The sequence below is a fragment of the Nesoenas mayeri genome, assembly GCF_963082525.1.
Source record: "Nesoenas mayeri genome assembly, chromosome: 28".
Lineage (NCBI taxonomy): Eukaryota > Metazoa > Chordata > Aves > Columbiformes > Columbidae > Nesoenas > Nesoenas mayeri.
In genome coordinates, this window is record NC_137558.1 from 2,725,211 (window position 1) to 2,738,129 (window position 12,919).

General features: G+C 68.3%; 1 protein-coding gene across 1 annotated transcript; it reads left to right on the top strand.

Annotated features, from left to right (window-relative positions):
- On the top strand, positions 1-9,872 carry ARHGAP9 (Rho GTPase activating protein 9). The gene is given in 19 exon segments (XM_080360582.1): positions 1-96; positions 839-1,188; positions 1,677-1,804; positions 1,806-1,895; positions 3,889-4,356; positions 4,511-4,633; positions 4,810-4,920; positions 4,984-5,045; positions 5,504-5,591; positions 5,741-5,836; positions 6,183-6,281; positions 6,377-6,500; positions 6,584-6,697; positions 7,154-7,252; positions 7,330-7,407; positions 8,535-8,588; positions 8,676-8,810; positions 8,902-9,007; positions 9,447-9,872. Coding segments are annotated over 18 exon segments (2,457 nt in total). The 5' UTR covers positions 1-96; positions 839-887; the 3' UTR covers positions 9,628-9,872.
- Positions 9,873-12,919: the final 3,047 nt, after the last annotated feature.

Here is a 12,919-nt window from a genome sequence, read left to right on the forward strand (position 1 = left end):
CGAGGTTCTGCAGCTACACCCCATGGCAGCCCCCACCACCCCTGTGTCCTTGCATCAGATCCTGCCCCCTGGCCCCCCAGTGGTGCTGCAGGGATGGTGAGTGCACCCTGGCGGGGGATAAGGCTTGGGGGCTGTAGAGCCCCGGAGCTGGGGCCCTGCAGCTCTGGGAGCCTGGGGCTGCAGGGCAGGGGGCCGGGGATGTGGGGTGGTGTGCTGGGGGAACCTTGGGGCAGGAACCAAGAGCCTGGGAGTCACAGGCCTGTAGGGCGGTGGGATTGGGAGCAGGGGCTGGGGAGGGTGCGGTGCCGTGGGATGAGGACCCGAGGCCATGGGGCCATGGACCCGAGGCCATGGGATGAGCACCAGAGGCCCCCAGCACCATCCCCCGGCCCCATGCCGTGCAGTAGAAGGAAACCGCAGCCTTGCTGCTTCCTGCTGCAGCAGCCGCTGGGTTTCCTGCGCGGCCCCGGCGGCCTCAGCGCTCCTGGGCCCTCTGGTCCTCCTGGTCTCCCCAGTGCCCCGTATCCTGGCACCAGGAACTGGGGCCACACGTGGTCCCTCCACTGCCTGTGGACAGGTTCGCTGGGGGGCATTGCCATGGGTTGGGGGGCATTGCCATGGCCGTGGGACACATTCTGTCTGCGGGCCACAGCCTGGGCACGGGGCATTGCCATGGCTAAGGGCCACAGCCTGGCCACGGGGCACAACTTTACCTATTGAGTCCTGGCGCTGCAGTGAGGGTCCCCGCTGGCACCCATGGCGCCGCGCAGCCCCATTGCACCGCGGTCACACCAGCCGTGGGGATGTCGGCTCTGACCCGCGGTTCTGTGTCCCGCAGATGGCGGGGCGCAGGCTGCGGCGTGCCCCGGCGCCCTGAGCGGGTGAGGATGCTGGCGGGGCGGTGGCGCCTGGACGGCTGGCAGTGGCGGCGCGCCAAGCCGGCAGCGGTTGTCTGTGCTCTGTACAACTACGCGTACCGCGCTGAGGATGGGCGGCAGGTGGCCATGGCTGCCGGAGAGCAGTTCCTGCTGCTCCACAAAGCCAACGAGGACTGGTGGCAGGTGAGACGGGCTGGCGAGCCCCACTGGGCTCGGCCCTTCTTTGTCCCTGCTACCTATGTGGCTGAGCTGGACCCTGGTGACACTGGGAGGTGGAGCACGCAGCCCCCCAGCCAGCCTGAGGACACAGGTGAGTGGGGCAGGGGGCACAGGGCTGGTGCTGCGGGGCAGGGGGCACGGGATGGCAGAGCGTTGGGAGAAAGGAGCCATGGGGAGCTGAGGGGTTGGCAAGGGGTTGGGGGCATTGGGGGCGTGGGGTGGGCTGGGGGCCGCTCCACTGGAGGTCCTGGGGTGTGAGTCTGGGTGCACAGGGCTGGGGGAGGAGCGGGGCTGCAGGGCGTGGGGCTCGAAGGGCGCGGGATGAGGGGTCACCGAGAGCACGGGGCTGGAGGACCCATTGACAGCACAGGGCCTGGGGGCACCTGTGGGGGGACGCGGGCCGAAGGGCTGGGGGTGCAGAGGGCGGACAGGGCGCAAGGCTGCGGGCACTGGGGGGCACCAGAGGTGGGGCTGGGGCGCACCGGGGGAAAACAAGGTTGGGGCCCAGGGGTGAAGGTCACTGCCCCACCCGCAGCCTGGAGCATCATTTTGGGCTGTGGGTATCACCCTCTCACCCAGGCCCGCGCCAGCGTTGCTGCTCCCTTGAGGACCTGCGTGGCCCCCCCCCTGCGCCCCCCCCAGGAGGCCGGGCTGCCCCCCGGCAGCCCCGCAGGCCGCTGCACCAGCACCAGCACCAGCACCAGCACCGGGCAGCTGGCAGAGGGGGCCGTGCCCGCCCACCCCCCAGCGCCGCCGCCGTGCCAGCCCCTGCAGGAGCTGCTGGCCAAGGGCGCCGCAGTGAGTGGGTCCAGCTGGCCCCAGAGGGCACCCTGTGCCCCCCGCCCTGTTCCTGTCTGAGGCTTTGCCAGCGCTCCCTGTCCCTGCACCCCCCGCGTTTGCACCCTGCCCTCCTCCCACACCTGCATCTCCAACCTGCAGCCTCTCCCTGCACCGCTCCGCGCCTTGTACCCTCAGCCTCACCACCTGCACCCCAACCCTGACCCCTGCGTCACCTACCTGTACCCCTCTACACCCCCAACCTCACCCCCTGCATCACCTACCTGTACCCCTCTACACCCCAACCTCACCTCCTACATCACCTACCTGTACCCCTCTACACCCCCAACCTCACCCCCTGCATCACCTACCTGTACCCCTCTACACCCCAACCTCACCTCCTACATCACCTACCTGTACCCCTCTACACCCCCAACCTCACCTCCTGCATCACCTACCTGTACCCCTCTACACCCCCAACCTCACCCCCTGCATCACCTACCTGTACCCTCTACACCCCAACCCCACTCCCCTGCATTGCCCACCTGCACCCCCCTACACCCCAACCTCACCCCCTGCATCACCTACCTGTACCCCTCTACACCCCAACCCTGCCCCCTGCATCACCTACCTGTACCCCTCTACACCCCAACCCTGACCCCTGCATCACCTACCTGTACCCTCTACACCCCCAACCCTGCCCCCTGCATCACCTACCTGTACCCTCTACACCCCAACCTCACCCCCTGCATCACCTACCTGTACCCCTCTACACCCCAACCTCACTCCCCTGCATCACCTACCTGTACCCCTCTACACCCCAACCTCACCCCCTGCATCACCTACCTGTACCCTCTACACCCCAACCCTGCCCCCCTGCATTGCCCACCTGCACCCCCGAACCCCACCCCCCTGCATCACCTACCTGTACCCTCTACACCCCAACCCTGACCCCTGCATCACCTACCTGTACCCCTCTACACCCCAACCCCACCCCCTGCATCACCTACCTGTACCCTCTACACCCCCAACCTCACCCCCTGCATCACCTACCTGTACCCTCTACACCCCAACCCTGCCCCCTGCATCACCTACCTGTACCCCTCTACACCCCAGCCCTGCCCCCCTGCATCACCTACCTGTACCCTCTACACCCCAACCCTGCCCCCCTGCATTGCCCACCTGCACCCCCGAACCCCACCTCCCTGCATCACCTACCTGTACCCTCTACACCCCAACCCTGCCCCCCTGCATCACCTACCTGTACCCCTCTACACCCCAACCCCACTCCCCTGCATCACCTACCTGTACCCCTCTACACCCCAACCCCACTCCCCTGCATCACCTACCTGTACCCCTCTACACTCCAACCTCACCCCCTGCATCACCTACCTGTACCCTCTACACCCCAACCCTGCCCCCTGCATCACCTACCTGTACCCTCTACACCCCAACCTCACCCCCTGCATCACCTACCTGTACCCCTCTACACCCCAACCTCACCCCCTGCATCACCTACCTGTACCCTCTACACCCCAACCCTGCCCCCCTGCATTGCCCACCTGCACCCCCGAACCCCACCCCCCTGCATCACCCACCTGCACCCCGTGCAGCTCTCAACCCGCTCCCCCGCACTGCCACCTGCCCCCCCCGCAGCCCCAACTCCTCCCCCCCGTTCCACTCCCACCCCCCCCGCCTGCACCCCACACCCCCCAACCCCGCCCTCGCTGCCGCCGCTTCCTCGTCTCCGCGGGGCAGCGGAGGAAGCGCGGGGGGCGGTGGGGCCGGGGGATCGGTCCCGGCGCGGGGGGCACCGGGGGGCGCGGCCGCCGGGGGGGCGAGGTGGGGGGGGGGTGAACGGCTGCGGGAAGCGGTTGCGAAACCCTGATCGGCGCTGGACAGGGCGGCGGGGAAATGCGGGGGCTGGGGGGCGGGGCGCGGGGGCGCGGCGGGGCGGGGGGGCGCTCTGGGCACTGCCCGTGTGCCCCCCCCACAGTTAGGATCTGTTTCCCAGGTGCCCCCACAGGGAGCCACCATGATCTACTCCAACCTCGAAGAGCTGCAGCGAGTGGGGGGCCGGGCTGAGCCCCCCTTGCCAAGCAGCGCCCCCATCCAGGTTTTGGGTGCCTGGGAGCGTCACCTGGACCCCAACACTGGGCGCTGCTTCTTCTACAACCCCCAGAGCGGCGTGAGCTCCTGGAAGCCCCCCAGGCAGCACCGGGAGGCGGTGGGCATGGCGCAGCAGGGGAAGCGCCGGCGCTGCGCTCCCGTTCCTCCGTGCCCCCCCGTGCCCCGCACGCCCCACCAGCATCCGTCCCGCTGCCCCTGCTCCTCGTGTCGCAGCCAATGCCATGTGCCGTGCCCCTGTGTCCCCAGTGTCCGCTCTGCCCCTCGTGCCTTCCCCTCTTTGTCCCGCGCAGTGGCCCCCGTGACTCCTCCATTCGTCCAGACTGTGTCCCCAATACGTTCCCAGCACCCCCGTGTGCCCCAGCACGGCTCCCTCTGACCCGCCCCACGCCCTCTGGGTCCTGGGGGACACCGTCCTGCCCTTGTCCTTGGCACAGCCCCCAGGGGCTGCTGCTAATTTGTGCCAGCGCTAATTGCTGGCGGGGGGGGGCGGTGCTGGGGGCTCTGGCCATGCCGTCCCGGAGGCTGGACCATGTCCCTTATGTCCCCTGCAGAGCCTGACCTGCCGTGCTGAGCCCCCCCGGACCACGGACCCCTGGAGCTGCAGGGATTCCAGGGTCTCCCGTGGCACTGTGAGCGGGGGACACGGGTGGGGGGGCAGAGGCACGGGTGGGACGGAGTTGGAGAGGGGTAGGACGGGGTGGCACGGGGTCAAGGCTTAGATGGATAATGGGGGGCACTGGGAAGGATATGGAGGGATGCCAGGGAGGGCCTGGAGTGTGCACCCCATGTTGCCCCCCCACTGCAGGTGAGCCACGGCCGGACCCTCGCCCACCCAAAGCTGGAGGACCGGACCGCTGCCCCCCAGCCCGCCGCGGCCCCATCCGAGCCCCCGCACGGTGCCCCTGCCCTGCCCACCGTGAGTTACCTGGGGGGGCCGGGGGGGCCGGGGGCCGGGGCGGCACTGACTCTGTCCTTGCAGGAGGTGCAGAGGGCCGGGCAGCTCAACAAGACCAAGATCGCTGAGGGGGGAAGGAAGCTCAGGTGGGAGCTGGGGTGGGGAGGGTGCTGCGCGGGGCTGGGGACCCGAGGGGAGGTCCTGCTGCGGGGGCTGTGCCGAGCTGCCCGCCTGGCCAGGGCTGTGGAGCGCTCCGTGTTAAAGAGGGGGGTGTGCTGGTGTGGGGGCCCTGCCAGGCTGGGGGGTCTGCGCTGGAGCAGAGGGTTCCTGCCGAGCTGCGGGGCCATGACAGCCTGGGGGGGTTTATACGGTACCAGCGGGGGGTGGCACCCCAGCCCGGCCCCCGGCTCTTCCCGCTGAGGAGCTCCGGGTGAGCCCCCTCTCCGGCACAAAGGGGCTCGTGGCCCTGCCTGCCTGAGGGTGACGGGTGTGCCCAAAAGGTGCCCGGGGCCCCTGTGGGGCTGTGCTGGAGCAGGCGGCACCGACGCCTGCCCCCAGCCCTGAACGGGCGCAGCCTGGGGACCCCCTCACCTTCTGCCCTCAGGAAGAGCTGGGGGGTCTCCTGGGTGGTGCTGGCCGGGAACAGCCTCATCTTCTACAAGGAGCCCAAGGGGCCGGCGCCCGCTGCCTGGGTGAGTGGGGGGCACGGGGTGCCTGGGGCAGCGCGGGAGTGCTGAGCGTCGGGGAGCGCGGTGGGGGCGCTGGGGGGGGGGCTGTGCGGGAACACGGGGTGCTGTGGCCACACGGCGGCCAGGACACCCACGGTGCTGCTGCACCCCAGTGTCCCACCAGCAGCCGCCCCGAGAGCAGCGTGGACCTGCGGGGGGCTGCCCTGGAGTGGGCCCGCGAGCTCTCCAGTAAGAAGAATGTCATCCACGTGAGTGGGGTGGGAGCGGGGGGTGCGGGGCTGCCTAAGGTGCACGGCCCGGGGGACGGGGGGCTCTCCACAGCACTCTGGGCATCACGGGGGTCCCTCTAAATGCAGCCCATAGAGAAGTGGACCCCGCAGCCCGGCACGTACAGGAACCGCCAAACCAGGACGAACGGCTGCCACGCGTACACTGCCCTGGGGAGGGGGGTGTAGGGACCCCACCTTGGGCTGAGGGCGCCCACAGAAGCCTTCCTTTGGGGGGGGCAAGCACGGCACCCCTGAGGTGCCTGGGTTCCCTGTAGGGGTTCTCGGGAGCCCATGCCCCCTCCCCCATCCCGCTGCCCCCCCCCAGCTCCGCACCGTGACGGGGAATGAGTTTCTGCTGCAGTCGGACCAGGAGGCCGCCATCCAGCAGTGGGCTCTGGCCATCGCGGGGGTCATCCAGCGCCTGGTGAGTGGGGCGCGCGTGGAACCCAGGGGGCAGGTGTTGCCCCACGGCTGCCCCCAGCCCCACCAGCACACCCAGCCGCTCCTGTGCCCCCTCAGGACATGGAGAACCCTGTGGATGCACCTGTGAGTTCGCTGCACCGGGGAGACGCTTGGAACCTGGTGGAGCTCAGTGGGGACGAGGAGGAGGCACCGCGGGCCGCCGAGGGCACCGGGGCTCCAGGTGGGGCTGGGGGGCCGCGTGGGGAGGACAGGCCGCGGGGCTGCCGTGACCGCGCCCGCGCTGCATGTCCGCTGTGCCCCCAGGCGTCCCCCGCAACCCCAGCGCCTCGGAGAAGCAGCGGGTGAGGAGCAAGCTGAGGCGCTTCATGCTCAAGCGGCCCTCGCTGCAGAGCCTGCAGGAGAAGGGGCTCATTCGAGGTGGGGAGCCCCGGCTGCAGGTCCTCCCCCCGTGTCCCACCGCGTCCCAAACCCACGCACGTCTTCCCTCTGCCCCCAAAGCGGGAGAGGAAGCAGATGCCCGAGTGGCTCATTGAACCTTAGCTGCCTGTCCCCAGCGCGCCCGTGTCCCGCGCACCCCGCGTTCCCGTCTCGAGTCCCTGTGTGTCCGTCGGTCCCTGCTCTGCCTCCCCCCCGATCCAGTGTCTGTCCTCCCCCCGCCTCCCCAGCCCCAGAACACCCTCTCAGTCCCTCTGTACCCCCTGGTCCCAGCGCTCCCCTCCAGTCCAGCATCCCCCCCCGGTCCCGTGTGTTCTCCCAGCCCCAGCGCCCCTGCGTTCCCTCCTGCTCCCTGCACCCTGTGCCCCAGTCTCGTTTGTCCCCCACCAAGTCCCGGTGCTCCCCGTCCCGGTTTGACCCAGCGCCGCCCTCTCCCAGACCAGGTGTTCGGGTGCCGCCTGGACGCCCTGTGCCAGCGCGAGGGCAGCGCCGTGCCCCGCTTCGTCCGCCTCTGCGTGGAGGCTGTTGAGGAGAGAGGTGGGACCCCCAGCCCGCGCGCCCACCCGGCTGGCACGGATGTCCCCGTCATGTTTCACTCCCCTTGTTGTCCCCAGGCCTTGACGTTGATGGGATCTACCGGGTCAATGGGAACCTATCTGTGATCCAGAAGCTGCGTTTTACTGTGGACCGGGGTGAGGGGACACGGGGGGGCACGGTTCCAGTATCGGTTGGGAAATTCCATATTAGAGAGCAGCGTAGGGGAAAGGGAGCTGGGGGTCCTGGGGACAGCAGGGTGACCATGAGCCAGCACTGGGCCCTTGTGGCCAGGAAGCCAATGGGACCTGGGGTGGGTTAGAAAGGGGTGGTCAGTAGGTCAGAGAGGTTCTCCTGCCTCTCTGCTCTGCCCTTGAAAAAAGGGATTAGTTCGGATACTATCATGATATACTTGGAGAACATATATATATATGTATGTAATATATACAGCCATAGCACCCTGAGAATGCCTGATCTGGGAAGCTAAGCAGGGTCGGGCCCGGTCAGTACTTGGATGGGAGACCAGCTGGGAATCCCGGGTGCTGTGGGCTGAGCCAGCACTGGGCCCTTGTGGCCAGGAAGCCAATGGGACCTGGGGTGAGTTAGAAGGGGGTGGTCAGTAGGTCAGAGAGGTTCTCCTGCCCCTCTGCTCTGCCCTGGGGAGACCACACCTGGAATCTTGTGTCCAGCTGTGGCCCCTCAGTTCCAGCAGGACAGGGAACTGCTGCAGAGAGTCCAGCGCAGCCACCAAGATGCTGCAGGGAGTGGAGCATCTCCCGTGTGAGGAAAGGCTGAGGGAGCTGGGGCTCTTTAGTTTGGAGAAGAGGAGACTGAGGGGTGACCTTATTGATGTTTATAAATATATAAAGGGTGAGTGCGACGAGGATGGAGCCAGGCTCTTCTCGGTGGCAAACAATGATAGGACAAGGGGTAATGGGATCAAGCTGCAACACAAGAGGTTCCACTTAAATTTGAGAAGAAACTTCTTCTCAGTGAGGGTGGCAGAGCCTGGAACAGGCTGCCCAGGGGGGTTGTGGAGTCTCCTTCTCTGCAGACATTCCAACCCACCTGGACACGTTCCTGTGCGACCTCACCTGGGCGTTCCTGCTCCATGGGGGGATTGCACTGGATGATCTTTTGAGGTCCCTTCCAATCCCAAACATACTGTGATACTGTGACACTGTGAATGGGGGTGGCGGGGCGGGGACACGGGAACTGTGTTGGAGCACACGCCCGGGGATGGGGGAAGGTGGCTTCTTCCCCATGGGCTCTCTCGTCCCCACAGAGCGCGCCGTGACCTCGGACGGGCGCTACGTCTTCCCCGAGCAGCCGTTCCAAGGTCAGCGGGGGGTGGGCAGGGGACAGCCCTGGGGGCCCCGGGCCCTGCAGGACCCGAGGGCAAACCGGCCTCCCCGTCCCTTCCCAGGGGAGCGGGTCAGCCTGGCGGACCCCGAGTGGAGCGACGTCCACGTGGTGGCGGGTGCGCTCAAGCTGTTCCTGCGGGAGCTGCCCGAGCCCCTGGTGCCGTACAGGCTCTTTGAGCCCTTCATTGAAGCCACCAGTGAGTGCCCCCCTGCAGTGCTCGCTGGGGGCGTCCCCAGGCTATGGGTGCTGGGGGGGGCACCGTGTCTGACCTCCGTGTCTCCCCCCAGAGCTGCCGGACAGCCAGGAGCAGGTGAAGCGGGCGGCCGAGCTGGTGCGGAGCCTGCCGCCTGCCAGCTACGCCACCCTGCGCTACCTGCTGGCTCACCTCTGCCGGTGAGCGGGGGCCGCTCCGGCGCGGGGGGCGGCTGTGGGGTGGGCTTAGAGCTGCCCCAAAGCTGGATGGGCTGTGGGGTGGCATGGGGTAACTGCGGTGGGTGTCTGGTTGCCCTGCTGCCTCCCCCCCGATCCAGTGTCTGTCCTCCCCCCGCCTCCCCAGCCCCAGAGCACCCCCTCAGTCCCTCTGTACCCCCTGGTCCCAGCGCTCCCCTCCAGTCCAGCATCCCCACCCGGTCCCGTGTGTTCTCCCAGCCCCAGCGTCCCTGCGTTCCCTCCTGCTCCCTGCACCCTGTGCCCCAGTCTCCTTTGTCCCCCTGGTACACAAGGGGGGGGGCAGGGAGGACTAGAGCCGGCCAGAGTGATGGGACCCCGACACACGGACCTCCTGGGTGATGGATGGAGGACCAGGGCTGGATGTGGTGCTGTCCATCCCCAGGGTGATGGAGCGGGCGGATGTTAACCGCATGACGCGCCAGAACATCGGCATCGTGTTCGGGCCGACGCTGCTGCGGCCGGAGCGGGAGCCGGGGAGCCTGGCAGCAGACGTGACGCAGCAGAACCAGGCGGTGGAGCTGCTGCTGGCTCACTTCGACCTCATCTTCCCCACATCCCCCTGACGCCGGCCCCGACCGCCGGGAACGGAGACTCTGGCTGCCGGTGGCGCTTCCTCCCCGCCAGCCCTCGCTGCGCCGCGTGCGCTCGACGCCGCGGTGAACCGGCTCCTTCCCTGGGGCCGCCCGCGGTGCTGGTCTGACCGGGGCTGGGGGTCTGCGGCACCAAAACGCACCCAACCTCCCATCCTTAGAGAGCACACGGCAGCCCCCAAAGGCCTCCCCGCTGCCCCTGCCGTGCCCCATACCCCTCCCCGAAACCATTACAGTGCTGATTTATCTTTGATTAAACACACCCATTGCCATCAGACCTTATCCCAGGACAGGCCCCCGGCTGTGCTGGCGCAGCCAGCGGCAGGGCAGGATGTGGCCACACCAGGGCTGGGGCTTTCTCTGCCGGGTTCCCACCGCCGCTGCAGCCGCAGAGCTCGGGGTGCTGTGCGCCGCCAAGACTCCCGCCTGCGGGACGCAAGCCCGTGGATATGGGAGCTGTCACAGCGCCCTGCCAGGGTCACCATCTCTCTGGGTCTCCCAGTGGCCCCCAGTGCTTCCCAGCACCCTCTCTGTGCCCCCTGGTTGCCATCCCAGCGTGCTGCCAGGACCTCGTGCCGCCGCTTAGTGCTTCTGCATCTTCCCAGTGCGCACCCAGCTCCCCAGTGCCCCCGGACACTGGGAGGGGGACACAGGACACTTGGGAGGCACAGGGCGCTGTGGGGCACGGCAGGACCCCGCGGGCTCCCGGGGACACCAGCCCTGCGCGGGGCAGCTAATGATCCAGAAGCTCGTCAGGGTCTCGCGGGGACGCGCTGATTCCAAGGGGGTCCGCTGGCCTGGCGCCGGGGGACACCCCCAGGCCTCTGGGTGCCAAGGTCCCGTTCCGGGCTGGGTGGGGCTCCCAGGGGTGAGGGTGTCCCAGGGGTGGGGGTGTCCCAGGGGTGGGGGTGTCCCAGGGGACAGGTGGGTATTGTCGGAGCTACAGCAGGAGAAGCGTTTCTGGCAGCAGGACCGCTTGCTGGGGAAGCGGCAGCGGCGGGGGCTGGGGGTGCCCCAGGGGCAGCAAAGGCGTTGGGGATGGGCTCATTAGGGAATGGGGGCCCCATGTCACGAGGCTTTGATGGGCTCACGGAGGGAGGACACGGGCGGTGGGTGCGCGTGTGGGGTGATGTGGACTCACCGCTGTGGATGTGCAGGCGGTGCCAGGACGTGAAGGCTCTTCCCACGCCAGCCACGGGGGAATCGTTGGGCTGTCCTGCCCTGCCCTGCTCCCCACCCACAGCGGGACAGCGGCTCGGGGGCCCGTCCGTCCCCACGCGGCTCCCCCAGCCCGGAGCCTCGGGCAGCCACGCGGGGCGCTGGGTGCGGAGCGGGCGCTGGGTGCGGAGCGGGTGCTGGGTGCGGAGCGGGCTCTGGGTGCGGAGCGGGCGCTGGGTGCGGGGCGGGCTCTGGGTGCGGAGCAGGTGCTGGGTGCGGAGCGGGCTCTGGGTGCGGAGCGGGCTCTGGGTGCAGGGCGGGCTCTGGGTGCAGAGCGGGCGCTGGGTGCGGAGCGGGCTCTGGGTGCGGAGCGGGCGCTGGGTGCGGAGGGGGCTCTGGGTGCGGAGCGGGCTGTGGGTGCGGAGCGGGCTCTGGGTGCGGAGCGCACTCTGGGTGCAGAGCGGGCGCTGGGTGCGGAGCGGGCGCTGGGTGCGGAGCAGGCGCTGGGTGCGGAGCGGGCTCTGGGTGCGGAGCGGGCTCTGGGTGCGGAGGGGGCTCTGGGTGCGGAGCGGGCGCTGGGTGTGGAGCGGGCTCTGGGTGCGGAGCGGGCGCTGGGTGCGGAGCGGGCTCTGGGTGCGGAGGGAGCTCTGGGTGCGGAGCGGGCGCTGGGTGCGGAGCGGGCTCTGGGTGCGGAGGGGGCTCTGAGTGCGGAGCGGGCGCTGGGTGCGGAGCGGGCTCTGGGTGCGGAGCGGGCTCTGCCCCGCGCAGTCCGCGCCGCCGGGAGATCCATGGGCTTGCTCGGCCCGTTCTGGACAAGCTGTCCCGCACAGCCGGATAAGCACACAGTGCCGCGGGTGAGAGATCGGCCGGCAGCGCGGGCTCAACGCGTTCTGCTTCACGGGGTCATGTCTGACCACCGGGTTCCACAGGGATCCGTCTCAGGGCCAAGATTCTTCAACGAATGAGTTGGACTGAGGGTTTGAGAGGTTACTCGGTAGGTTTGCTGGTGACACCGAGCTGGGAGGAGCTGCTGGCGCTCTGGAGGGCAGAGCAGCCCTGCAGGGCGACCTGGACACGCTGCGGAGCAACCACCAGCCACAGGGAGTTTGACAAGGGAAGTGCCGGACTTTGCAGCCGGGACAAGGTCTGTCTGTGTCGTGAGCTGATCCTGCCACCCCTGAGCTGCTCCTGGCGCCCCCGGGGCCGCCACCTTGTGCGCTGGGGTGATCCTGGGCCTGGGACGCGGCGACCCTGGCTGTGCAGACACACGGGGCAGCCAGAGCGGGGAGAGCAGCTCCGCGGAGACGCATCGGCAGGTTCTGGTGGACGGCAAGTGGAACGTGAGCCACCGGCGTCCCTGGAGCCACGAGGCGCCGTGGGCGCCGCCAGCACAGCGCGGGCAGCGGGGCGGGGGGGCCGGGCCCGCTCTGCTCTGCGCCGGGGCTGCCGCACCCGAGGCGGCGGGGGCAGCTCTGGGGACACCTGGGGAGCGCTGTAGAGCCTGGGGGGACAAGGTGAGACGTGGGGGGGACTCAGTGAGCCCCGGGGAGCTGAGGAGAGTCCTGGGAATACTGGGGAGCACAGGGGGGGAAAGGGAAACCCTGGGCAGAACTGGGGGGCTGGAGCGAGCCCGAGGGAGGACTGAGGAGCCCTGGATCACAGAATCACAGAATCACAGAATCACAGAATCACAGAATCGACTGGGCTGGAAAAGACCTCAGAGATCATTCAGTCCAACCCTTGGTCCAGCTCCAGTCCATTGACTAGATCATGGCACTAAGCGCCATGGCCAATCTCAGTTTAAAAACCTCCAGGGCCGGTGAGTCCAGCACCTCCCTGGGCAGCCATTCCAATGCCTGACCACTCTCTGCACAGAATTGCTTTCTAATCTCCAGCCTCAATTTCCCCTGGCAGAGTTGAAGCCCATGGCCCCTTGTCCTATTGCTGATGCCTGGGAGAAGAGCCCAATCCCCACCTGGCTAGAACTGCCCTTCAGGTAGTTCTAGAGAGTGCTGAGCTCAGCTCTGAGCCTCCTCTTCTCCAGACTAAACAAGCCCAGCTCCCTCAGCCTCTCCCCATAGGGCTTGTGCTCAAGTCCCTTCCCCAG